Genomic DNA, 27,275 nt, shown 5'->3' on the forward strand with positions numbered 1-27,275 from the left:
ACATACAGGTATTGCACATGTTGATTGTATACTACTAGGAAAACTCTTGCTTGACTTTTTTTTAGGTGGAATGTTTGGCTATCACGAGACACACACTAGCTGGGGACGAGACCGATCCTTTCCCAGCTTGCAGAGCCAGAGAGTGACCAACCGCACCGATCCAACCGGATTCACAAAGCGGTAGCACCACAGAGAGAGAGGAGGAGGCGGTACCGAACGTGTTTCCCTGACCTTCCCTTCCATTACGTGATTGAGACGAGGGAGTAAAGGCAAGTAGGACCTATACATAATGTGGGATTTGTTAATTATATAGGTTTGAACAGATACACAGTGATAGAGATATATAGATGGATAAAGAGTGAGACAGCTAGAGAATATGACATTATAGAAAGATACAATTTAATGAGTGAAAAGTACAGATTTTTTTTTTTTTTTCTTTTTGTGTGTGTGTGGGGGGGGGGGGTATAGGGTATAGATTGTGTAATGTCAGTATAAGGGTACGTTATTATCTTAGGACTCAAATGAATGAAGTCCTATGTGCAGGCCTATTTTGTGAAGGCAATTAGTATAATATATGCAATGTAAGGTTAACTATATTACCGTAATTATAAGTTTGGTGTTTTCTCAATGGAGTTTGTTTTTAGGGTTTTTGTGTAATATTTTTATAGAGCTGTTAAGGGGAGGCACAACAACTGGATGAAAAATATTCATAAAAAAAAAAGTTTTCAATATTTTTGTTTGAAACTTTTGCAATGTGCAATGACACCATTTTCTGATATTATGGTAGTAGGTAGAACATTTTAGTTCATGACGTCACAGCTTAAAAAATTCACGTAAATTTTAATTTTCACTCTAGAGTTACCAAATTTTGCATGGTATTAGTAGAATAACATATTAACCTACCCAAGACAGTTTTTTGCTAAATTCGTTTTAGTTCGTGAGAAATCGCTTTCGCAATTTCATGAAATAATGACGTCACTATTTTTTTAGCTATATAACGTATCCAGAACAAGACTTTTTCGAATTTCTTAAAACCCTGTCTTGGAAATGTAGACATACCCATTATGTACAAGTATGGTGAGTTTCATTTAGATCCATCAAGTTTTTTGTGCACAGCTACTCATTGAAGTTAAAATTTGACGTTTTGAGATAAATGAGTTTAAAGTTTTGAGTATGACATATTATGTGGTAATTATCGAGGGATTCGATTTCTTTTAAACCGTGTTGCCACCCGGTGTTCGTTATTTACTGACTGCGGCTTCATTCTTGAAGCTTTTTTCTATCTAGATATGCGAAATACTAAAAAATGATTTTTTGACCTAATTTTATCATCTCAGCTGTTGTGCCTCCCCTTAATTATCTCGACTCAAGTGAATGAAATAATACTCGTGTGTCTAATTTTGTGATAATGAAGTATTTTCACGGATATCGAGGCAATTAATACCGATGCCATTTTTGTTATAATGCGCTAGTTCACTATTTCCACGGCTTATTTTTCTTGACATGTATATTAATTCTAGTAACGGTACTTTAATTATTATGCAAGTTAATTATTCAAATGCAATGCCAGGGCAGTGAGGTGCATATGTAGAAGCTAAATTTTCTAGATTAGCAGGCAAGACAAGTAAAATAAGTAGGCTATCGTTCTGCTGAAATAGAGTTTAGCTACTTCATTAAAAAATATCAAGCCCAAATTTCCTGGCATCACATGTTAAGTTCGCCATGGAGTCACCCCTGTCTTGCATATGCTTTAACGTGGGGCAACAGACAGGGCACGTGATGACAGCGCTGAACCGGATACTAAGAAGAAGAGAGAAGGAAAAAAAAAAAAAAGAGAGGTTGAGGACCGACGGGAAACTTGTATCCAACCCGTACCGCTCCACGTCCGCTTCCCCCCCTTCTTTGCCCACTCCCACTCCCCACTCCCATTCTCATCCTTAACCGCCCTGTCTCCACCCCCTCCGCCCTTGGTATACTCCACGATTACACCACATCTCCCTTATCATCACATCTTCTCTTTATCTTTGGTTCGCATCGCATCTCCCTCCTATATTATACCCGACGTGAACTAAGGTTTATAGGGAAAGAGGAGGGAGAAAGATGTGATGAGGGGGAAGGCAGATGTGATGTGAGAGGGAGAGGTGAAGAGGAGGAATATAATTGATAAGGGAGACGTGATGTGAACCAAGGAGAAGGGAGGGAGAGAAAATGATGTGATGAGAAGGGATCGTGGGAGAGGGAGAAAGATGTGATGTGTTTGTGTGTGTTTTTGTGGGGTGGGGGGTGGAGAGGACAGTGGGAGTAGGGAGGGAGGAAGGAGCTGGAACGTCATCATAAGTACGGGACGGATACACGTTGAGTTTAGGTTCTCAAGAGTTTATTTTTCTTCTTAGTATCCGGGGAAGCGATGTCATCACGTGTCCTGCCTGTTTGTTGCACCACGCTCTAACAAGACAAAGACGTACATGGCTGGCAAACTGAGTCAAATAATAATAATAATAATAATAATAATAATAATAATAATGATAATAATAAAGAAATGTTACTATTTAGAACATTGTCAAGAAAAATCAGCCGTGGAAATAGTGAAAAACCGTATAGGCCTATAACAACAAAAATGGCAGCTATATAACAACTTGTTTCGAGTATTATAACTTCACACGAGTATAACTTCATTTATTTGAGTTCTTAAATAACCCTCTCATACTATATATCATTACGCAAACCACCGTAAAATAGCATTGATAAAAATAGCATCAAATATATATAATTAATAATCCCTACATATATTAATTGCCTCCATAGCGTCCCTGCATCACTGGCCGCTCTCTCCCTTCATGTGGTGGGATGTGATATGACAGAACGAGATGGCATCTATATTGATCTTATCACAGGGGCAAGTGATCGAGATTAACGTGCTCTTTCATATTGTCTTCAAGTTATCGTTTAATCAGTCACTGAGTCACATGTTGCCCGTCACGTGGGATAATAATAAAAAAAGGATAAAACGTAGGGCACTAGGTATTATTTCAAGGAATAGGGTGTCCATTGGTGTTATAGACTACAGTAGCCTACTTAATTAGGTTTTCTACATGAGTTCAGCTTTAAAATTAGTATATATTCGTGTATATTTGCATAGTGTGTGTGTGTGTGTGTGTGTGTGTGAGAGAGAGAGAGAGAGAGAGAGAGATGTGGGGGTCGAAGAAGTTGCGGAGATCGAGGAGGAGGTTGTGGAGGTCGAGAAGGAGATTTGAAAGCCATGGAAAAGGTTATGGAGGTCAAGGGTGAGGTTCTTGGGGTCAAGGGTGAGGTTCTGGAGGTCAAGGGTGAGGTTCTTGGGGTCAAGGGTGAGGTTCTGGAGGTCAAGGGTGAGGTTCTGAAGGTCAAGGGTAAGGTTCTGGAGGTCAAGGGTGAGGTTCTGAAGGTCAAGGGTGAGGTTCTGGAGGTCAAGGGTGAGGTTTTGGGGGTTAAGGGTGAGGTTCTGGAGGCGGAGGAAGAGGAGGAGGTTGAAGAGGTCGAGGAAGACGTTGTGAAGGTCAAGGAGATGGTTTTTGAAGGTCGAGTAGGAGGTCGTTGAGATCGAACACCACCTCTTCTACTTGTCATTACCATTTTTCCACACCACCAATGATTCCACCTCCGCCATCACCACCACTACTCCACCATATTCACCACCATACCTTTTATCCACCAAAGATCTCTTCCCTCCACCTCCACTCTAACCTCTCCTTTCACCTTTCCCATAGGCCTACGCTCTCTATCCACCAATTATCTCCCTCCCTCCACCTCTCCACCCTTCCCCAACCATCCACCTGCTTTCCCATACGCTTTCTATAAATATATCCACCATGATCTCCACCCTTCCCTATTCCTCCACCTTATATCCAAATTTCCCATACGATCTCTATCCCTCTATCTCTCCATCATTCCTTCTCCCACCTATCCCATACGCCCTCCACCAATTATCTTTCTTCCATCCTTCCCTACCCTTCCACCTCCTTATATCACAATCTTTCCCCCACAGCAGAATGACGATACGGCTTCCCTTGGCGGTGGTGGTGGCTGTGGTGGTGATAATAGAATCTGTTGTGGAGTTGCGGGGTGAGAGCAATGCTATCGATGTGGATGCTGTGGGACCTCTTCTGCAGGCCACCTCGAAGTCCCGCGACCAACATCACGGTGAGCTGTGGGCTGTGTTGGTCGCTGGTTCGAACTCCTGGATGAACTACCGGCACCAGGTGAGCTTGTGGAAGGTTCTTGATGAGGTTGTTATGTTATAGAAGTAATAGTAGTAGTAAGGTTTTGTTTTCTTATCTCCTTTGTTAGTTTATCAGTATCCTGCTACTTATATTTTCACCTCTTTTTTTCTGCCTTCCTTCGGCCCCTCTTTTTCTCTTTGCCTTCCCAGTTTTCCATCTCTCCCTGTTCCCTTTTTTTGTGTTTTGTTTACACTTTCAATCTCCGTTTCTGTACTTCCTCCTCTCCCTTTGGGCGTTAGATTTATTTATTTATTATTTATTTATTACTAATTTAGGGTACTAATGAGACTTTCTACACAAAAGAGTGAGGTCAATCTTTGTTTATTTATACCATCAGGTGCTGGCTATCATGTGTTTGAAGATACCCTAAACTTAACCTAACAAAACCCCAAACAGTTACTATAGGTCATGACTCAGAAAATTCATATATGCTCCCTTACTAATGAGACTTTCTATACAACAGAGTGAGGTCAGTCTTCGTTGATTTATACCATAATGTGCTGGCAATCATGTGTTTGAAAATACCCAAAACTTAACCTAACCTAACAAAAAACAAAATGGTTGCTATAGGTCTTGATTCAGAACATTCATATATGCTTCCTTACTAATGAGACTTTCTCTACAACATAGTGAGGTCAGTCTTTGTTGATTTATACAAAAATGTGCTGGCAATCATGTGTTTGAAAATACCCTAAACTTAACCTAACCTAACCTAACAAAAAACAAAATGGTTGCTATAGGTCTTGATTTAGAATATTCATATATGCTTCCTCACTAATGAGACTTTCTATACAACAAAATGAGGTCATTCTTTGTTGATTTATACCATAAGGTGCTGGCTATCATGTGTTTGAAGATACCCTTAACTTGACCTAACCTAACCTAACAAAACCCCAAACAGTTACTACAGGTCTTGACTCAGAAAATTCATGCATGCTTCCTAACTAATGAGACTTTCTATACAACATAGTGAGGTCATTCTTTGTTGATTTATACCATAAGGTGCTGGTTATCATGTGTTTGAAGATACCCTTAACCTAACCTAACAAAACCCCAAACAGTTACTATAGGTCTTGACTCGGAAAATTCATACATGCTTCCTTGCTAATGAGTCTTTTTATACAACAAAATGAAGTCATTCTTTGTTGATTAACTTCATTTATACCATAATGTGCTGACTTTCATGTGTTTGGAGATACCCTTGACTTGACATAACCTAACCTATCAAAACCCCAAACAGTTTCTATAAGTCTTGATTCAGAAAATTCATATTTGCTTCCTTACTAATGAGACTTTCTATACAATATAGTGAGGTCAGTCTTTGTTAATTTATACCATAAGTTGCTGGCTGTTATGTGTTTAAAGATACCCTAAACTTCTAACCTAACAAAACCCCAAATAATTACTATAGGTCTTGACTCAGAAAATTCATTCTTTATATGCTTCCTTACTAATGAGACTTTCTATACAAGAAAGAGAGGTTATTCTTTGTTGATTTATACCATAATGTGCTGGCTATCATGTCTTTTAAGATACCCAGCTAAACTTAACCTAACCTAACAAAACCCCAAACAGTTACTATAGGTCTTGACTCCAAAAATTCATATATGCTTCCTTACCATTGAGACTTTCTATACAACAAAGTGAAGCCATTCTTTGTTAATTTATACTATTAGTTGCTGGCCATCATATGTTTGAAAAAAGAAAAAAAAGAACTAACCTTACCTAACAATACCCCAATTATTACTATAGGTCTTGACTCAAAGATACCCTAAACTTAACCTAACCTTACCTAACAAAACCACAAACAGTATATCTACATTATGACAGAAAATTCATAGATGCTTTCTTACTAATGAGACTTTCTATACAACAAAGTGAGGTCATTCTTTGTTGATTTATACCATATGTTGCTGGCTATCATGTGTCTGAAGATACCCTAAACTTAACCTAACCTTACCTAACAAAACCCCAAACAGTATAGGTTTTAACTCAGAAAATTCAAATATGCTTTCTTACTAATGAGACTTTCTATACTACAATGTGAGATTATTTTTTGTACCTCCACATTTTCCTTTTTATTCCTACTCCTCCCATTTTCCACATATCCCTCTCATATCTCCACTTCCCCTAACCTTACCAAACCAAAAAACAAACAGTATATATACATTAGACAGAAAATTCATAGATGCTTTCTTACTAATGAGACTTTCTATACAACAACAAAGTCATCTTTTCATTTCTCCACTTCTCTCTCATGTACTTCCTCTAATCTTTTATTTTTCTACTTCATCTCTCATTTTCTGCTCCCCCCCCTACTCGTATCTTTCCTCTCATTTTCCTACTTTTCTTCATATATTCTACTTCCCCTCTCTCATTTTAGTACTTCCCTTTAATCTTCTTCACCCTTTTAATTTTTCTACTTCATCTCTCATTTTCTGCTCCCCCCTACTCGTATCTTTCCTCTCATTTTCCTACTTTTCCTCATATATTCTATTTCCCCACTCTCATTTTAATACTTCCCTATAATCTTCTTCAGCCTTTTTGTTTTCTACTTCTCTCATTTTCTGCTCCCCGCTACTCATTTCTTTCCTCCCCTCATTTTCCTACTTTTCCTCTCATATATTCTACTTCCTCTCTCTCATTTTTATACTTTCTCGTTCTCCTTTTTATCCCCTCTCAGGCCTTCACTATCTCCTCTTGTTTGTCCATATACCTCCCTTTCATTTTCTGTATTGCCTTTTATTACCTACTTACTTTTATTTACCTACATACTTTCCTGCCCCCTCAAACCCTAACCGTTATTTATCTACTTTCATTAATCTGCATACCCTCCCTCTCATCCCCCACTCATTTATGCAATTACTGTCATTAATCTACATACCACTCATCCTCCTCCTTCATACCCCAGTCGTTTTCTGTACACTCTCAATACCTAACATACCCTCCCGTACCCCAGGCGGATGTGTGCCACGCCTACCAAATCCTACACAAACATGGGGTTCCTGACGACCACATAATTGTCATGATGTATGATGACCTTGCCAACAACGTGGAGTGAGTATGTGGTGTCTTTATGTATGTGTCTATGTGGACGGTGGGAGTCGGGGTTTATGTGTATGTGTGTGTGTGTGTTTGTTGGTTTGTTAGGCATGGGGTAAGTGTATTGTGTGATGGAAAGGTGACAGACAATAGTTTCTCACATTTTCGGTTAGTTCCTTTTTAGTACCAGTTTCTTTTCTTTAAGTTTATTTATTTATTTATTATTTTTTTTTATTGTGGGTTCTGTTATCATGTCTTCTTCTCTCACAGCTCCTTTTTCCTTCTTTGTATTTCCTCTCCCCTCCTCCTCTTCACATGTCCTTCTCTCTTCTTTGCATCTCCCTTCCTCCTCTTCACATCTCTCTCCTCACCTTTCCTCTCCCCTATTCATTTTTCCCTCCTCTTCTTCCTCTTCCTGTTTCCCTTCTCTTCACCTCGCCCTCCTTCCTTTTGCATCATCTCCCTCTTCCTCCTCTTCACCTCTCTCTCCCTCCTCATCATGCTTCACCTCTCCCTCCCCCATCATAACTCCCAACCTCTCCACCTATCACACCCCTCTACCTCTCCTCCCTTCCACTCACACCTTAGCCCCTCACTTTCCCCTCTCCTTCATCTCCTTCCATTCCCCTCACATCTACACCCCACACCTCATTTTCCAATAGCACATCTCTCCTACAGCCCCTTCTATTTACCAATACCTCCCTCCCCTTCAACTCCATCCCCCTCTTTTCCCTTACACCCATACCTCCTTCCCCTTCACCTTCATCTCCTTCCCTGCACACTCACACCCTTATACCCTCCCTCCCTCCAGCAACCCAACTCCCGGCGTGGTAATCAACCGTCCTGGGGGCCCCGACGTGTATGCTGGCGTACCCAAGGACTACTCCGGCAAGGATGTGACACCAGAGAACTTCCTGAAGGTGCTGCAGGGGGATGCGAAGGGCATGAGGGGCACAGGCTCTGGTCGGGTGCTCCAGAGTGGCCCCAATGACCGGGTGTTCATCAATATGGTGGACCACGGAGCGCCAGGCATCTTCGCATTCCCAGACGAGTACCTGAATGCCACGGACTTCGCCAATACACTCATCGGCATGCATAGAGACAAGAGATTCCATGAGGTGAGTCATAGTAACCTGTTTTCATACATGGCTGGGCTCGGGGTCATATTCTTAACCCATCCGCTGCGATTGGCACAGATTTGGCCTTCACTGGTAGCCTGGTAACATATACTCCCAGGTCTTTCTCTGCCTCTGTGGTGGATAGTGGAGTGTTTCCCATGTGGTGTTGGTATGCTGGATATCTCCTTCCAAGGTGCATGGCTTTACATTTTTCTTCATTGAATTGTAGCAGGCACTTTTTGTTCCATTCCTGTTGCTTGGTAATGTCTTCTTGTAGGAAGTCCACAGTCAAGGAGTTAAACATTTTGACGCCCAAGCTCATTTATTTGACAAGGCCTTTATAGGAGTTTGGGGCATTTCCAGGAAGTTTTATAACCCATTTAGTAGTTTGACGTTTCTTCCGTACGTTAAACCTAAAAAAATACTCGTAAGAACCCAATTGATGTTCTTTTCGGCCTTTGGAGGTTATTGATGTGAGGGACGGAAGCGTCTGAAGATACCGACCTCAGTGTTTGTGGTGTGGCTGACAGTGTGCTGTAGCGTGTGTCAGTCATGTCGTTGATGGTCCTTTGGTTTATAGTTAAGGTGACAGGCTATGAGCACTAAGAAAAAAAAATATTAAAAGAAAGTAAAGAAAGAAAACCTAAGATATCAAAGTTAGGGACCACATTCAGACCCATAATCACCAAGGCTTCAGTTTCTCATTACGACTAATTTCCAAGGCCACAGAGAAGATCAGTCAAGTTCTATTAGAGCCATATCCAGTAGGCATATAGTGGAGTTGACACATTTAACCCGGTAGATGCGGGGATCATGTGTCTTAAAGGCCCCTCTAAGCGAGAAAAATGAGAAAAAATCATCACTCACACAAACCGTTTCGTAATATATATCAACGCATTTGTGATCAGTTTGTGCATCATCTATTTTGGGGGGTTTATATCATGGCAAAAATTTGGCCCGTCGCTGGTACCGGGTTAATAATACAGGCCCAGAAATGTCTTGATACCCTATGTAGCACCTATGTTAGTTATGTGGTCAGTGTTTGTGTGTAATAATAGCTAATAACGACCCTTGATGTGTGTACCTGTGTGAGCTAAGTTAATCGTCAGTGTTCCTTAATGATAACTATTAACGGCCCTTTAGAATTGTGCCTGTGTGGGCTAAGTGTGTGGTCAGTGTCCTTGTGTAATAACTAACAACAATCGCTTATCATCATCGTGGTCAACCCCTGCAGATGGTTGTTTACGTGGAGGCGTGTGAGTCGGGGTCGCTCTTCGAAAACCTCCTCCCGAAAGACATAGAAGGTGAGTCTTTTAGCTTCACTGTGGCCCTCAAACTGGTCTAATTTTTTCCCATGCTGATATTTTTATAAGCTGTTGAGGTTTGGTCGTTGAGGTGAGTTCGTAGAGTCAAGAAACCAAGTCGAGATCAGTAACTGTTCTTTTACTTCAAATAAAACCAAATTAAGTAACACATCAGCAAATATATAAACCAGAACCCATACAAAGAAGCAGACAATATGTAAAAGTCCTTTCAACAATTTTAATACTCCCATTTTCCTTCCTTTCGTCTAGTGTACGCCCTGAGTGCCTCCAGTCCTCGCCAGCACTCCTATGCCTGTTACTTCGACAACAAGCTGGGCACCTACTTGGGCGACGTGTTCAGTGTCAAGTGGATGGAGGACTCTGACATTGTGAGTGCTGGTATATTATCGTAGTCTCCAGACCCTACCAGAGATTATATAGTACCCATTCCATTTGTTCCTTGCTGTGTACAGATCCATCTTTCCATCCAAGCATCTGTCCCTCCCTCCAGCTATCCCTCCCTCACTCTTTATGCAGCCTTTCATTCATCTACTTATTCGCCTACGAGTCCTTCCATAAACCATTCATCCATCTGTTACTATCAGTCACTTTTTAGCCTCTCTACTCATCTATTCATCTTTCCATCTATTCATTCATTCCATAAACTATTCCATCCATATGTGACTATAAATTCATTCATCCCTCCCTCCCTCCCTTTGCCTATTCACCCATCTGACAGTATCTCTCCCCATCTATTCATCCACTCACCCACATTCAAGTCTGTCCATCATGCATCCTACTTTTATTATTATCACTATTATAAGAGGTAAAACAGGTAGAGAGGGAGGAATGCAGACACTATAAGCTACCCATTCAGGAGCCCCCAAACACCTGAGATGCTGAGAAAGAGAAAGTTAAAGTGAAAACGCTGAGAAAGATGGAGAAAAAGGACGAGAGAATATAGAAGATTATAGGAGTGGAGGGATAGAGGGGTTAGATAATAAATGCTAAAATAGACAGATTGAGAACGAAAGTGATGAGAGGGGAGAAAGACGATGAGAGGATATAGAAGATTAAAGGAGTGGAGGGGTGGAGGGGTTAGATAATAAATGCTAAAATACACAGATTGAGAACGAAAGTGATGAGAGGGGAGAAAGACGATGAGAGGATATAGAAATTAATAGAAATGGGGGGACAGAGGAGGTGGGATAAAATTATATATTAGAATACCCAAAATGTAAGTGAGAGTGATAATAGAGAAGGAGGAACAGGACAAGAGAATATAGAAGATAATTGAAAAAAGGAACAAAGGGATAGGATAATAAATTCCCTAAAAACACACAATTTCTACAGGAGAACCTTCGCCGGGAGAGCCTCAAGTCTCAGTTCGTGCTGGTGAGGGAGGAAGTCACCACCTCCACCGTCATGCACTGGGGCGAACTCAGCATTGGCAGCAGGAAGATGGCGCGCTTCCTCGGCGGCAAAAAATCCAGCCACCCCCACTCACGCCCGACCACCCAGCACTTGCAGTTCCCCGCTGACCCCTGTGTGGTGGGTGTTAAGAATATTAAGGGTGCATCTTTTACTTTACTTCTTCCTTCTCATTTTTTACAGCAAAGGAAACGGTTCAAGGGTCTTTTCCTCCTCTCTCTCTCTCTGTCTCTCCTAAGTGCATTGTGTGTGGATGACTTGAGTTCCTGAGTCAGTGGATGTGTTTACTTTTTTTTACTGGTGGGTGATGAGTATCTTGAGGGAATTACTCCTCCTCCTCCTCTCTCTTCTCCTCTTACTCCTCCTCCTCCACCCTGCTTGAATGTTGTGTCGCATGATATAGATTTATGAATGTGTGATAGTGCTTCCTTTCCTTAACTTCTCACATAGATGGACATACCCTTTTTTATTATCTCTCCCTCTATCTATATATCTTCTACATTCAGTTTTCTTCTCCTTATTCCTTGATGCCACTGACCTCCATATTATTTATTACATACATATAAACATGATTCCTCTCACTATCTCTCTTCCTTCTTTCCTTTTTGTTTTCATTTGCTTGTTTTTTGCCCTTGAGCTGTTTGTTTCCTTTACTGTTAAAATAAAAATTAAGTTCCTTCCTCTTTTTTTTTTTTTTTTTTTTTTTTTTTTTTTTTTTTTTTTACAACAAAGGAGACAGCTTAAGGGCACAAAAAAAGTAAACAATGATAAAAAAAAAAAAGCCCGCTACTCGCTGCTCCCAAAAAGAATCCAAAGAGGCGGCCGAAAGAGAGGTCGCTAACTCACATTTTGTCTCATTTCATACAATACAGATGAGAAAAGCAAATAGGAATAGGGAGAGAGAAGTGATAAAAGGAGAGCATGAGATAAAGCTACCAAATGAAAAGGATGGAAAGAAGCAGAGAGAACAAGTAGTGACGGAATGACTAACCTCCCCCTTCTCTTTCCGTCCTTCCCTGCACAGAACTCCTCCGTCCCCAGCCCTGATGTGCCCCTGGCCATCCTGCAAGCCAAGAAGCACTCCGCCACCACCCCTGAGGAACGAGAGCATTTGCAGGAGCAGCTTGATATCCTACACGAGGTCAGTTTCTTATCTATTCATTTATTAATTTTTTTGTATTATTATTATTATTATTTATTTATTTATTTATTTATTTATTTTTTTTTTTTCAGTAATGGGTGGTAACAGCAGTAGCTTAAGGTTAAAGAGACAAAAGAAAAGCTTGCTAAATGGTGCTAAGGGATTTGTGTGGTTGACCAGCACCTCACCTTACTCCCCCTTCCCCCACAGAAACGCCGAGCTCTGAAGTTGGCCATGCATGAGTTGGCACGGGAGGTGACCGGGGACACAGAAGTGGCCGCTAATATGGTGAGCGGACGGCACCAGCTCCACGACATCATCCGCTGGCCCTGCTACATGGATGCCGTCAGGATCTTCCACACCCGCTGCATCAATCTGGCGCAGGTAAGTTTAGTACAGGTAGATTTGACTTGTCTTCATTTGGTGCACATGACCTCCCTCACCTGTCTTCATTTGGTGAACATGACCTGCCTCGCTCCTGTTTATTTGGTGCACATGACCTGCCTCGCTTGTGTGTGTCAATTTGGTGCACATGACCTGCTTCGCTTGTGTGTGTCAATTTGGTGCACATGACCTCCCTCGCTTGTGTGTGTCAATTTGGTGCACATGACCTGCTTCACTTCGGTTCATTTGGTGCACACGACCTGCTTCACTTCGGTTAATTTGGTGCACATGACCTGCCTCGCTCCAGTTAATTTGGTACACATGACCTGCCTCGCTTGTGTGTGTCAATTTGGTGCACATGACCTCGCTCCCTCACTCTAATTTGGTACACATTGCCTTCCTTGCTTGTGTACATTTGATGCATATGACCTCCTCTGCTTCTGTTTACTTGGTGCATATGACCTGTTTTGCTGATTGGATGGTACACACACACTTACGTACACACCATCAAGACGTCTTATGAACAGTATACATAGGCCAGCTCCTTGACACACACACACACACACACACACACACAGCCAGCCCTTCATAATTCCCAGATTTATCATTACCATAAAGTCTCTATAGTGCAGGAAATATATTACTATGGTCAATTCCACCTCATGTGACAACGAATATGAAGAAACTCTACTCTATTTAGGAGCAGAAGTAGCGAGCTTTTTTTTTTATTTTCTTTTTCATATTGTTTTCTTTTTTTTTACACCCTTGCATTGTCTCCTCTGCTGTAAAAAAAAAAATAATAATAATAACGAAGCACTGTTTATACCTGTTCTCCAGTAGGTTTTGTCCAACACCCATCGAGTTAGTTGTAACCGCTCACCAGCAACAGAACGGCTATGCTCTTCCTTCATCGTCTATAGGGAGGGGCTTCTTGCTTCACTCATTGTCATCTGAGGCTAAATAGACTGCAGTGTTTGGTTTTAATTCCTTTATTAGTTTCTCTATGTATCTGTTTTTCCCCAATCTGTCACCCTATCTTTTTCTCTCAATCTGTAACCTCTCCCCCTGTCTTTGTATTTCCGATATCTCCTTCTCATTACTGTTTGTTACCTTATTCATAGTGGTTTTAATTCTTCTTTTAGTTTCTCTTTATGCATTTGTTGTTTTTGTTCTGTCACCTTCTCCCATTCTCTCAATCTGTCACTTCTATGTTTTTTTCCTTTTCTCTCTCACTGCTGTTCATTCACCATATTAACCTCATTAATGACACCACTATAATATATCCGAAATTGACCGATCTTTTGGCCACCTCTTTGGATTCTTTTTAGAAGCAGCGAGTAGCGGGCTTTTTTTTTTTTTTTATTTATTTTTTATTTATTTTTTTTTTTTTTATTGTTTCCTTTTTTTGTGCCCTTGAGCTGTCTCCTTTGTTGCAAAAAAAAAAAAAAAAAAAAATCCTGCACTACTATAGAGACTTTACTATAATGATACATCCAGACATTACGCCATCACCTCCCTCCCCCTCCCTCCCAGAACCCGTATGCCCTGCGACTGGTGGACACGTTCATCAACCTCTGCGAACACGGCTACACGGCTGACCAGGTGCTGCGGGCAACGACCTCCGTGTGCCCCTTCAGCCCCAAGAACGTGCTGTGAGAAGAGATGAGGAAAGGGTCGGGCCACTTCAGGGTCCTTACATGCTAGTGGGGAGGGTGGAAGGCGCAGGAGGGGCACCACTCAGTTGACCTCGCTTCTGGCCTCATGTTCTTTTTTTCTTATGTTGGAGTAGCGTCTAACGGGGCTTTATAGTTGCTGTTTATTCTTTTTGCCCTTGAGCTGTCTCCCTTGCTGCTTAAAAAAAAAAAAAATGCTGCTGGACATGGGAGGATATATGAAGATTTGAGTGGATGGATGACCTGAGGACCACCACTACTACCACCACCACCACCACTATGACCACCCCCACCACCACTATCACTGTATACGCCAAGTGGAGTGACCTGTACTGGTTGACCTGAAGACCACTACCATAATACACACAAGTTGGATGACCTCTACACTGTGCCCTGAGAACCACTACCACCTAACAGAGCAGGATGAGTAGAAGACCACCACCTCCACCACCACCACCACCAAGCAAGAGAACCACCACTACACTGACCCAACCACCACAACCATCACCCTGTATACCCCATGGAAGGACCTTTACTCTTTGGCCCGACAAACACCACCACCCAACGTTGCCAGATTGTCTTACTCAGCCTCTTATATTTACCGACTTCCGACCCAAAAACTGTCTCGTGGACCCCAATAAGGAGATTCACTTATAATTATCGTTAAAATAGTTAATTCCCGATGTTTCTTGGCAATAGTTAGGCGTCAGAAACCGGTAAATACTATGTTCTGAGTACAACAATCTGGCAGTGGTTGGTGGCACATACAAAGCAGAGGACACGTTCACTGTGGTGTTGGTGTGGTTGTAATATCAGGGGCAGCAACAGCAGCAGGCGCATTATAATCCCAGTCTGTCCTCTGCCAGCAGCTCTCTATTTGCGTTCTCTCAATTTGTGATGTTATTAGTGGTTAAGTGGTATGCCAATAAGAGAAAGGCATTTAGATGGAATATTACCACCACGACCACCACCACCACCAACAACAACAACAACTAGCAGCAGACCGTCTTGTATGCACACCTTTTTGTTCTATTAGTACTGTATCACCTATTTTTAAACAGGTTAGCCTACCCTTCCATGCCCCACCCACTCAGCTATTGGTTGTATATTATAAGGAGCTCTTTGCCACACATTCCCTATTTCTACTCATCCTTCAATACACTTAAGATGGCGGGAGCATTCACTGAAATTGCTTAATTGAATATATATCTTTTATCTACCAGTGTGGGTTTTATTCATTCCGTGCTCACCTTTGCCGCCCAACTCCTTTTCGCAGTCTTCATTTTGGTGTTTCAGGGATGGTAATCATTGGATGGTGACTCGCTCCCTCTTTTGTTATGTAGAAGATAATTTAGATGCTCAATGAGGAATATATATGACCAACATTAAGAGGTTGTGTGAGTTCCAGTTTCTTTTTTTATGGCAAGGAGTTGGAAGTTCTTTATCTCTTGTCATCTTCATCATTGTCAGTTTGTGTCGAGTTCATTCCTCGTGTTAGGGCGTCAGGCATCTTCCTTCTTTCTTCCATACATCCATTCTGTAACCCTCCCTTCATTTTGTCATTAACCTCCCCTTTTTCTCTCTCTCTCTCTCTCTCTCTCTCTCTCTCTCTCTCTCTCTTCCTTCTTCCCTTATCCTTCCCTTTCTCTCAACAACTTTCTTTCCCTTTCTTCCCTCTTGTATCTCATCTTCTCAACCCTTGCTTCTTCCCTTACCCTCCCCTTTCTCTCTTTCAACAATTTTTTTTCCCTTCCCTTTTCTTTCCCATCTCCTCAACCCTTCCTTTTCCCCTCACCCTTCCGTCCATCATATTATCCATAACCATCACTACTGCAATTTATCATAGTCATCTCCTGCAGCTACGTCACCACTTTCTATGTCACTATCTATACCAGTCTTATCTATTATCAGTCACTTCAGAGTCAGCCATCAGTAGTAGCAATATCACTTAACCCGGTAGCAGCGACGGGACAAATTTGTGCCTTGATATGAACCCCCAAAAATAGATGATACGTAAACTGATCACAAATGCGTTGATATATATTATGAAATGGTTTGTGTGAGCGATGATTTTTTTCTCATTTTTCTTGCTTAGAGGGACCATTAAGAAACATGATCCCCGCTGTTACCGGGTTAAATATCAACGCAGGTAAATTTAGTCCAGCAGATGAAAGAACTCAGCCGAGGTAAACAGTGAAGCAAAGCCTGTGTTGAGAATTATAACTTTATTGATCTTAAAGTGTATATTAGGAGGCAGATGTTAAAAGGGAATATACAGTTATGAGTATTGTATTAACCTATCGACAAGTGTATCACTGCGCTCCATGGGGACATCAGAGACAGGTTACGACTCTCACCTTTACAGTTGAAGAAATCAGAGACACTGGTTGAGACTCTGGTCATTCGTCACTTCATAAACGACGGAAAAAATTAAAAAGACACTCGTAACTTGATTGGTTCGAATCTAACATCGCTCGTGGGCCTAGAAGCAAATCAGAAACACGTGAGCCTGCCTGTGTGCACCAAATCTGAACTAGGAAGAGGAGTAAGAAAAAGAGAGGAGACGAAGGATGAGGAGGAGGAGCAGGATGAGTAGCAAATAAAATAAGAGAAGGAATGAAAGGAGGAGAAACGAACCTCTCTCTTGCTTGACCAGGAGGAGGAGGAGGCGAAGGATAAGGAGGAGGAGCAGGATGAGTAGCAAATAAAATAAAGAGACGGAATGAAAGAAGAAACAAGAACCTCTCTCTTGCTTTGCCCAGGAGGAGGAGGTGAAGGGAGAAATACCAGTAGGAAGAAGAGGAGTTTAGAGGAGTTAAAGAATGAAAAGTGTTAGAATTAGTCATCTTCTTTAATCACCTTCCTCTAGTCTACTAAATCTTGCACCATTTTCTCGTTACACCGGTTCTTATTTCTCCTTTCATTTAATTTTTCTCTTGTTTTATCTTGTTCCTGCTGATCCTCCTCCTCCTCCTTTTACTTCTTCTTACTCCTCTTCCTGTCTCTCCAAGTTAAGGTTCAGTGCATGGAGGCTGTCACACCTTTCTTATTTACATTGTTCTTTTTCCTCCTCCTTTCATTCCTATTCCCTTATCTGTTACTCCTGCTCCTCCTTTCATATCTTTTCTTACGCCTCTTCCCTTCACTCCCAGTCAAGCTTCAGTATGTACAGGCTATCTCGCCTTTCCTCTTTAATGGTGAGATAGTCTTTAAATATACTGAAGCTTGAGTGAAAGGAAGAGGAGTTAGAAAAGAGGTAAAGGAAGAGGAGGAGGAGTAACAGATTGGGCAAAAGGAATAGGAATAAAAGGAGAAGGAATAAACACCAATGGAAAGAAGAAAGGTGAGACACTGAAGGTTGACTAGGAGTGAAAGAAAGAGGAGTTAGAAAAGAGGTAAAGGAGGAGGAGTAACAGATTGGGCAAAAGGAATAGGAATAAAAGAAGGAATAAACACCAATGGAAAGAAGAAAGGTGAGACACTGAAGGTTGACTAGGAGTGAAAAAAAGAGGAATAAGAAAAGAAATAAAAGGAGGAGGAGGAGGAGGATCAGCAACTCTTTATAGGAGCAGTGAGTGGCGGGCTTTTTTTTTTTTAGCATGTTACCTTATTTTATGCCCTTGAACTGACTAAGCTGTAAAAAAAAAAGGAATAACAGATAAAACAAGAGGAAAAGTAAAGGAAAGGAGAAAGAATAAGAACTATTGTCCAGGAGAAAGGTGCAAGATTTAATGAACTAGAACAACACAGAAAAAGATGACATTCTAACACTTTTCATTATTTAACTTTCCTAACTCCTCTTCTCCCTTCCGGCATCACTCCCTTCACCTCCTCCTCTCAGCCAAGAAGGGGAGAGTATACGCCCTTGCTCCTGATGATTATAAAAGGGTGGTGAATTTTAGTAGTCTTATGCCCTATTGCGATCAGGCTTCCTCTTCTTCCTTCACCTCCTCCTCCTCTTCCTCCTCCGAAAGAGTAAACCCCCTTTCACTAGACGATGCCATTGACAGGGTCGTGGGTGCAGACGGCCCTGGCAGCGATGGTGAAGTCGGTGGCGGAGAACCCATGCTCGCAGAGGTTGACTACAACGTGCACCAGACGAAGGCCATACGGGTTCTGGGATGGGAGAGAGAGATTGATTGATTGATAGTTTATTGTTGCAAGTAAAGAGAGAGAGAGGGGGGAGAGTGAGATAACCTAACCTAACCTAACCTAACCTTTAATTATTCTACCCATACTTTCTCTTCCTCCCTCCGTTACACATGTGCCCTCCACCCTGAATGCAGAAAACACCCTTGACGAACCGACTAATCTCCTTTGGACCTTTGGATATAATTGTTGTGAGAGCCAATAGCATCTGAGGATAGGAGCCAATAGAAGAAACATCAGCACTAGGTCACATGTTTTGGTCTGTGCACTGCCACGCTTCTGTGAGTTGAGTGATTATTTGAGATGTGTAATAACGGAGGAGCTTACAGGTGTCATGATGTAATAGTAAGCAAGCCCTTCTGTCACTACACGCCTCAGTTGTCCACACACCTTCTCTTCCTCTCTCCATCACACCTGCCCTCCCTTCCTCTCTCCATCACACCTTCCCTTTATTCCTCCCTCCATCACACCTGCTCTCCCTTCCTCCCTCCATCACACCTTCCCTTTATTCCTCCCTCCGTCTCCTCCTCCCTCCCCCCCATTTACCCACCTGTGCGAGATCGAAGCAGAGGTCATGCCAGGCGCTCGTTGCTTTCTTGTGGCACTGGACATTGTGGATCTCGTGGTGGGAGTCGGTCATCATTTTATTAGCCAGTTCATCGTCGCCCGTCACGGCACGCGCGATCTTAGCCATCTTGTCCTCCACGAAGGTGCGGTTCTGTAGGCCGAGAGACAATTTTTTTTTTATCCTTGTACTTCATCACCTCTACCATTGCTTCTCCTCACTCACCACTTGTTGACTTAAAATTACTTGATATATTTTCGAGTACGTGGCATTTGAGTCTTCATGAAAGTAAAACTGTGAAGGAAATTCTTGACCCTGAGACGAAGCACAAGTACGAAACAGATTGAATTGTGTACTGAAGGAGAGGTACAAGCTGAATTCGATCCTCATACTTGTGATCATCCCTAGTTAGCATGCATTTCTTGTGTCTTGTCTTCCCTCCCTACTCTTCCTCTCCTCTTCCTTCTCTCAACTCGTCATATTTGTCCTCATTCCTTGTTATCATGCACCTCCTCCATCTTGCCTTCCTTCATGATTTATTCCCCTACCGATCACTACTCTCCCTCCTCCTCTTCCTCATTCTCCTCCTCCACCTCCTCCTTCACCCACCTCCTGTAGCTCCTCCACCTGCCCCTTCCAGTAGTCCACCCCGATCAGGTCGTCCTCAGCCTCCTCCTGTTTGTGGAGCAGACTGGCCAGGGGCACATCGGGGCTGCTGACGGACGATTTCTGGTGAGGGAGAGATAGAAGGGAGAGAGATGGTCAGTGAAGGAGTGGACTAGGAAAGGGGTTGTTAGTGAAAGAGGGTGGAAGATTGGTATAGGGTTCAAGGTGAGAGAAGGGAGGGAGGGGACTGGGAAAGGGCTGATTGTTATTGAAAGAAGGGGAAAGATTTGTGATGAGAGAAGGGACGGACAGGACTGGGAAGAGAGCTGATTGTTAGTGAATAAGGGGGAAGAAAATTGTGTAGGGATCAGGGAGAGAGAGAAGGGAGGGAGGGGTCTGGGAAAAGGCTGATTGATATTGAAAGAAGAGGAAAGATTTGCAATGAGAGAAGGGACGGACAGGACTGGGAAAGGGCTGATTGTTAGTGAAAGAGGGGGAGGAAATTGGCATAGAGTTTAAGGAGAGAGAGAGAAGGGAGGGATGTGTCTGGGAAAGGGCTGATTGATATTGAAAGAAGAGGAAAGATTTGCAATGAGAGAAGGGACGGACAGGACTGGGAAAGGGCTGATTGTTAGTGAGAGAGAGGAAAGAAATTTGCATAGAGTTTAAGGAGAGAGAGAGAAGGGAGGTGGGTGGTAAGTGTTGGATGGAACCAGGTAGGTGTTGAAAGTTAGTGAAAGAAGGGGAAAGATTTACATAGGGCTTAACTTTTATTCCATCTTTTCCTCAATCCTCTCTTCTTCCCTCAATGCTAACCCTGTCTCTTTCCCAACTCTCCCTTCTTCTCTTCCTCCTCCATACATCCACCTCTTAACCCTCTCCTTCTCTAGTCCATTCTTGCTCCCCTCTCCCACCTTCCCCAGTCCATTCATACCCTCTCTCCCTCCCTCCTCAGTCCATTCTGTTCCCTTACTCTCCAGTCCTCCCATTCTCTCTTTCCTTCCCTCCCCAGTCCATTCATATCCCCTCTCCCTCCCTCCTCAGTCCATTTTGTCCTCCCATTCTCTCTTTCCCAGTCCATTCATACCCCCTCTCCCTTCCTCCCCACTCCCCAGTCCTCCCATTCTCTCTCCCTCCCTCCCCAGTCCATTCTTTCTCCCCTTCCTCCGACCCTCCGCTCACCAGGCATGGGTCATCAACATCCTCGAAGGGCCCGTAGGTGCTGCTGGCGTTGGTCTGCTTGCTCCCCACGAAGGCCGACACTTTCTTGCTCGCGAGGGAGGTCTGGCCCCACTGCAACACGTGCGAGGTTGTGGTTTCTTCCTTCACCAACTCGAACTGCTTCTCCAGGGTCTCCTTCGTCACGTCCTCCTGGTGGGGAAGAAGAGAAAGAGTTAGTGGATGGGTGGAAGGGGAGGGAAGAGTTGGGGTTATTGGAGGGGAGTGGAGAAGAAAGTTAATGGATGGAATAATAAGGGTATGGCATCATATTAAAATAGTCATGATAACAGAGGAAATCAAATAGGCAACACGAGACCGTTTTCTTTGATCAGCCGTGGCAGACTATTGCAGATATGACTTTCTGCGTATGTTTTAAAGATCAGCATATAGGATGAAACCAAGACAGGAATGAATACCGTTTGTGTGTGTATTTACCTAGTTGTATTTACTTAGTTGTAGTTTTACAGGGCCTGGGCTTTACGCTTCTGTGGTCCCGTCTCCGTATCTACATTTATTCAACTTTTCTTTAAAGCTTTGCACACTCCTCGCCGATACTACATTCTCACTTAAGTATGTTCCAAACCTCTATATTTCTTTGCAGGAAGCTATATTTCTTTGTCTCTCAAGCATCTTCCCATCCTCAATTTTTTACTATGTCCTCTTGTGTTCCTGGTGTTAATTCCTTCTGTTAGTAGTAATAGTGTGTGTGTGCGCGCGCCATCACTCACCCTGTCCGTATCCTCCATCCACTTGATGCTGAACACATCGCCGAGGAAGGTGTAGAGCTTATTGTCGAAATAACATGCGTACGAGCTCTCCGTGGCGTTGGCGGCAGACACGGCGTACACTGCAGGCGCGGGAGGGAGAGGGTGAGTTGAGGGGATACATGGGAAGGGGGTGAGTTGGGGAGACACATTGAAAGGGGAGGTGAGATAAGGAGACGAGGGAGGGAGAAGTGGGATGGGAAGGTTGAGTTGGGGAAGATACGAAGGGAAGGGGGTGAGTTGGGAAGACATGAGAGAGGGGAGGGGAGAATGGGGAAGCGAGGGTGGGAGAAGTGGAGGGGGGTGTTGGGGAAGGCACGTAGGGAAGGGGAGGTGAGATATAGGGAAACGAGGAAGGGAGAAGTGAAATGGAGAGGGAAGGTTAAGTTACCGTTAAGAGATGGTTATGAGAAGGAGAAAATGGGAAAAAATGGGCGATGGGAAGAAGGAGAGTTAAAAGAAGTTCGGAATGGGAAGGGAGGAAGGTTGTATGGCAAAGTAATGGAGAAATGTATTGATGGGAAAGAAATGGAAAAATGTATTGATGGGAAAGAAATGGAGAAATGTATTGATGGGAAAGAAATGGAAAAATGTATTGATGGGAAAGAAATGTTAGATTGGAAAGAAACATCAGATGAAAAAGAAATGTTAGAAATGGGAAAGAAATGGGGAAATGTATTGACTCACCGTTGATATCATCCGGCAAAGCCTTGAACATGGATCCCGACTCGCACGACTCCAGGTAAATGAGGAGCTGTAGGGAGGAGGAGGAGGAGGAGGGGAAGAGGCGTCATTACTATGGATCGAAAGTAAGCATATTGACTGATTATACTGACCAATCTGACTGAAGTTATTAAATGAACTGAACTGACTGACTGACTGAAGTGATTAACTGAACTGATTGACTGATTTCACTGAACTGCCTGTCTGACAACCGACTCACTAAACTGACGGATCGACTGACTGAAGTGACTTAACTGACTCACTATATGAACTGACTGACTGACTACCTGCCTGATTTACTTACTGAATATCTGTCTAACTACCTAACTACCTCCCCGCTCCTCTGCCTGCCTTCCTAACCACCCACCCACCCACCCACCTCATTGAACTGCTTATTTTTATGCATGGAGAGGATCCCGTTCATAAAATCGTCCACGTGCAGGAAGGTGGTGGGGAAGCCGAAGATGCCTGGCGCGCCGTGGTCCACAAGGTTAATAAACACTCGGTCATTGGGGCCACTTTGGAGCACCTTCCCGGAGCCCACGCCCCTCAGGCCCTCCGCGTCCCCCTGCAGCACCTTCAGGAAGTTCTCTGGGGTCACGTCCTTGCCGGTGTAGTCCTTGGGCACGCCACCATACACATCGGGGCCATCAGGGCGGTTAGTTATCACGCCGGGGGTTGGGTTGCTGAAGGGGAGTGAAGGGAAGGAGAGTATGAGTGTTAGGGGAACGGACATGGATGAAAGTGAGTGATTGGAACGTAATGGGAATAGAAGAAGATATGTACTGCAAGGAGGGGAAAAAATGGAGTATGAGTGTGACGGGAAAAAATGGGGATGAAGGAAAAATGTGCAGTTTGCTTCCCGGACTATATCTCAATCCCTATCTATCTACCCCATGACTGCAAGACCAGACTACACATTTAAACACAAGAATCATGAACGGGAACGAGCCAAACATTGACATCGTACTCACTCCCTGTTGTTGGCTATGTCGTCGTACATCATGACAATTATATGGTCGTCTGGAACCCCGTGTTGGTGCAGGATTTGGTAGGCGTGGCACACATCCGCCTGGGGTATGGGAGGGAAGTGGGTGTTATAGGAGACGGGGGAATGTGCATAGGAGGGGGTTTAGGAGGATGGAGGGCAAGGGTTGGGAAGGATGAGATGGGGGTATGGAAGGAAGGGAAGGTTAGATTATGGGAGCAATGTAGGAGTGCTGGGATCAAGGGGAATGGTTTAAGAGGGAGTGATGGGATATGGGAGGAAGGGAAGGGAAGGGAGATACTGGATGGGATGTTTTGAGAGGAAGAGACGGGATACAGGAGAAGGAAGGGAAGGGAAGAGAGAGGTAGGGGACGGGAGATACTGGATGGGATGTTTTAAGAGGAAGAGACAGGATACAGGAGAAGAAAAGGAAGGGAAAGGTAGGGGACGGGAGATACTGGATGGGATGTTTTGAGGGGAAGAGACGGGATACAGGAGAAGGAAAAGAAGGGAAGGGAAAGGAAAGGTAGGGGACGGGAGATACTGGATGGGATGTTTTGAGAGGAAGAGACGGGATACAGAAGAAAAGAAGAAAAGGAAGGGAAAGGTAGGGGACGGGAGATACTGGATGGGATGTTTTGAGAGGAAGAGACGGGATACAGAAGAAAAGGAAGGGAAAGGTAGGGGACGGGAGATAATGGATGGGATGTTTTGAGAGGAAGAAACGGGATACAGGAGAAGGAAAGGAAAGGAAGGGAAGAGAGAGGTAGGGGACGGGAGATACTGGATGGGGTGTTTTGAGAGGAAGAGACGGGATACAGGGGAAGAAAAGGAAGGCAAGGGGGAGGGATTAGAGTATGGGGGTAATGTAGGGGGAGTGTAGGGATGGAGGGGAAAGGTTGGGGTACAGAAAGAAGGGGGAGGAGTAACGTAAGGGGGAGTGTATGGATAGAGGGGGATGGTTTTGGAGGAAGGGAATGAAAGAGGAGCTCAGGAAGGTTCTTTTATCATAGGAACAGTTAATTAATTTCTCAGGATTTCTTAAAGGCAACCCCTCCACATACTTTACCTTCTCTTCCGTTATCTAACTCTCCAATTCCCTCCGTTCCAGTGACCCAAAAGCCTAAAAACCCTGCAATACTTTTTTGGAACGTCTCAAAACCAAAGACACCTGTTACCTAACCTGCCACTCACTAACTAACCTAAGACTCACCTGGTGCCGGTAGTTCATCCAGGTGTAGGAGCCAGCCACCAGAACGGCCCATAAGTCTCCGCTCTTCTCCTCAAACAATGGCACCGCACTCGCTCCCCCCAGCACACAGGCGGCCGCTAGGACCCACAACGCCATCCCCACGCGTGTCATGACTGCTGGTACACCTGGGGGAACGCAAAGGGGGAAAGGGGGACAGGTAAATGGGTTGCCTGGGGAATGTAGGCGTGAAGAAAGTAAAGTGCAGGGCGATGACGATAAGTGGAAAAATGCAGATGTAAAGAAAATTAGGAAAAGTGTAAAAGTGTAAAAGGAGATTGGGAATGGGAATGAGCAAAGTAGGAGAGTGAGGGAAGGATGGATAGGAAGGTGAGGAGGGAATATATATGATGAGGAAAAGTAAGCTGGTGTAAAAGGAGATTGGGAATGGGAATGAGCAAGGTAGGAGAGTGAGGGAAGGATGGATAGGAAGGTGAGGAGGGAATATATATGATGAGGAATAGTAAGCTGGTGTAAAAGGAGATTGGGAATGGGAATGAGCAAGGTAGGAGAGTGAGGGAAGGATGGATAGGGAGGTGAGGAGGGAATATATAATGAGGTACGAAAATAGAAAATAGGCTAAGTTGGTGTAAAAGGAGATGGGGAATGGGAATGGATAAGGTAGGAGAGTGAGGGAAGGATGGATAGGGAGGTGAGGAGGGAATATATATGATGAGGAATAGTAAGCTGGTGTAAAAGGAGATTGGGAATGGGAATGAGCAAGGTAGGAGAGTGAGGGAAGGATGGATAGGGAGGTGAGGAGGGAATATATAATGAGATACGAAAATAGAAAATAGGCTAAGTTGGTGTAAAAGGAGATTGGGAATAGGAATGGATAAGGTAGGAGAGTGAGGGAAGGATGAATATGGAGGTGAGGAGGGAATACTATATAATGAGGTACGAAAATAGAAAAAAGAATGACAGGTGCATGGAGTAGAAAGGGAAAGGAGAAGGGAGAGACGGAGGAATATATAAGAGAAAGACATGCATGGAATTAACCCCTTGGATGTGGATTTCCTACAAGAAGACATCACCAAGCTACAGGAGTGGAACAAAAAGTGGCTGCTACAATTTAGTGAAGAAAACTATGAGGTCATGCATCTTGGGAGGGGAAATCCAGCACACCAATACCACATGGGAAACACTCCACTATCCACCACAGAGGCAGAGAAAGACCTGGGAGCATATGTTACCAGGCTACCAGTGAAGGCGAAATCCGTGCCAATCGCAGCGGACGGGTTAAAGGGGTAAGGGAAAGGGAAGGATATTAGGGGAGTGTACTAGGTATTCAACTCGCCAGGGAAGTAGGTATTGAACTCATTAATTATTACACCCATTAATTAACTAACTGGGAGCATACGCCTGGGGGTGCATCACTTCACTCACCCGCCGCCCCCACTCCCAACGGACCCCCCTAGCAATCCCAAACGCACTTTTTTTTCAGCTAAGGAAACAGTTCAAGGGCGTAAAGAAAAATATAAAAAAAAGCCCACTGCTCTATCTATCCCACGTCACTCCTGGATCGATCGATTTACCCTAACCATGCCTTACGTGGGCGTCCCCTTGGTTCCTCTACACAGGGTTGTCTCGTACACAAACAACCCTGTGAGCGAGATCGATGTCCGGGAAGCGTGTCACGTGCCCATACAGCCGGAGTTAGCGTTCACGGACTAAGCGGATCCATATATAATTATGATCTGTATACCTGATGCTCACCTGTTTTGGGATGCTAAGTGATCAAGGCGAGGGTCCTCAGTCGAGTGGCGTGCGTGTCCATGCCCTGAGGTTCATATATATCCGTGACACACACACACACACACACACACACACACACACACACACACACACACACGCACACACACACACACACACACACGCCCCCACGCCAGCCTCCAAGCAAACACACACACAACAAACAGACACACAATAGACAACAATGAACTCAATCGTAACACTGAGAGATAAGCGGGGAAGGTATCAGTGTGTGTGTGTGTGTGTGTGTGTGTGTGTGTGTGTCTATAGGCCTCCTGAATTCCGTTTTTTTTTTTTTGTTTTTTTTTTGTTGTCATTTCGTTGTTGCTTCTGTTAATTAGGAAGCGAAAAGCAGCACTGAGAGAGAGAGAGAGAGAGAGAGAGAATATCCGTTCACTATCTGGATCCCGCCTCTCTCTTGACTCACGGTACGAGAATAGCCGATGCTCTTTTTTTTTTTTCTGTTGCTCATTCTGCGTCGACTATAAACACAACGCCCCTACCGCTAACCACACCACACGCTCCCCCACCTGGTCCTTGGGAGGGTGGGAAGGGAAGGTTGGAAGGGGAAGGTCATTGTAGCATAGAGATTGTGTCATTATCAGAGCAGCAGGTGACTGACTCGACGGTGTTAATTTTAATTCATTGGTTTGTTGAATCCTTTTCCCCCCGTCACTGCCTCACGTGTCTTGGTGGAAAGGGGTTGAGGTTATAAGGAATGGGGAGTTATTTGTATATATTTATTAAGTAGAGTATGAATTTTTTTCTCTCTCTCTCTCTCTCTCTCTCTCTCTCTCTCTCTCTCTCTCAAATGTGAAAGGTAACCAAAATAACAAAACACGAATCCTTTTTTTTTCCGTCTCACAACATCTCATTTTCGTTTACTTCTTCCTCCTCTTTACTTCT

At 43.6% G+C, this 27,275-nt stretch overlaps 2 protein-coding genes across 3 annotated transcripts; one reads left to right on the forward strand and one right to left on the reverse strand.

The window, feature by feature from the left end:
- Positions 1-118: 118 nt before the first annotated feature.
- Positions 119-15,574, forward strand: LOC126980712 (legumain-like). 2 transcript variants are annotated; one of them, XM_050830902.1, is made up of 10 exons: positions 119-269; positions 4,025-4,238; positions 7,219-7,316; positions 8,113-8,419; positions 9,654-9,723; positions 9,994-10,112; positions 11,077-11,274; positions 12,179-12,295; positions 12,506-12,679; positions 14,213-15,574. In XM_050830902.1, the coding sequence occupies exons 2-10, from the start codon at positions 4,029-4,031 to the stop codon at positions 14,333-14,335; spliced, it is 1,416 nt and encodes a 471-aa protein (XP_050686859.1). In that variant the 5' UTR covers positions 119-269; positions 4,025-4,028; the 3' UTR covers positions 14,336-15,574. The 2 variants fall into 2 exon arrangements, with proteins under 2 accessions (XP_050686859.1, XP_050686870.1); XM_050830913.1 differs by having other exon boundaries at positions 124-269; positions 4,028-4,238.
- Positions 15,575-16,562: 988 nt separating this feature from the next.
- Positions 16,563-26,491, reverse strand: LOC126980716 (legumain-like). The gene is made up of 10 exons (XM_050830928.1): positions 26,334-26,491; positions 24,582-24,745; positions 23,355-23,452; positions 22,760-23,066; positions 22,345-22,411; positions 21,622-21,740; positions 20,855-21,043; positions 19,676-19,795; positions 19,052-19,219; positions 16,563-18,468 (listed from the first exon to the last, which is right to left on the reverse strand). Exons 2-10 carry the CDS (start codon positions 24,729-24,731, stop codon positions 18,343-18,345), a joined length of 1,344 nt encoding a protein of 447 aa, XP_050686885.1. The 5' UTR covers positions 24,732-24,745; positions 26,334-26,491; the 3' UTR covers positions 16,563-18,342.
- Positions 26,492-27,275: the final 784 nt, after the last annotated feature.

The sequence above is a fragment of the Eriocheir sinensis genome, chromosome 4 (assembly GCF_024679095.1).
Source record: "Eriocheir sinensis breed Jianghai 21 chromosome 4, ASM2467909v1, whole genome shotgun sequence".
NCBI classification, from domain to species: Eukaryota; Metazoa; Arthropoda; class Malacostraca; order Decapoda; family Varunidae; genus Eriocheir; species Eriocheir sinensis.

What these genes read in the sequence shown, in the direction of transcription:
- LOC126980712 (XM_050830902.1), top strand. Translation starts at nt 4,029, where the DNA reads ATGACGATACGGCTTCCCTTGGCGGTGGTGGTGGCTGTGGTGGTGATA. An exon ending in GGATGAACTACCGGCACCAG is followed by an intron (nt 4,239 to 7,218) that starts GTGAGCTTGTGG and finishes CCCGTACCCCAG; the next exon opens with GCGGATGTGTGCCACGCCTA. An exon ending in GCTGCATCAATCTGGCGCAG is followed by an intron (nt 12,680 to 14,212) that starts GTAAGTTTAGTA and finishes CCTCCCTCCCAG; the next exon opens with AACCCGTATGCCCTGCGACT.
- LOC126980716 (XM_050830928.1), bottom strand. Translation starts at nt 24,731, where the DNA reads ATGACACGCGTGGGGATGGCGTTGTGGGTCCTAGCGGCCGCCTGTGTG. An exon ending in GGATGAACTACCGGCACCAG is followed by an intron (nt 23,453 to 24,581) that starts GTGAGTCTTAGG and finishes CCCATACCCCAG; the next exon opens with GCGGATGTGTGCCACGCCTA. An exon ending in TCTGCTTCGATCTCGCACAG is followed by an intron (nt 18,469 to 19,051) that starts GTGGGTAAATGG and finishes CTCCCATCCCAG; the next exon opens with AACCCGTATGGCCTTCGTCT.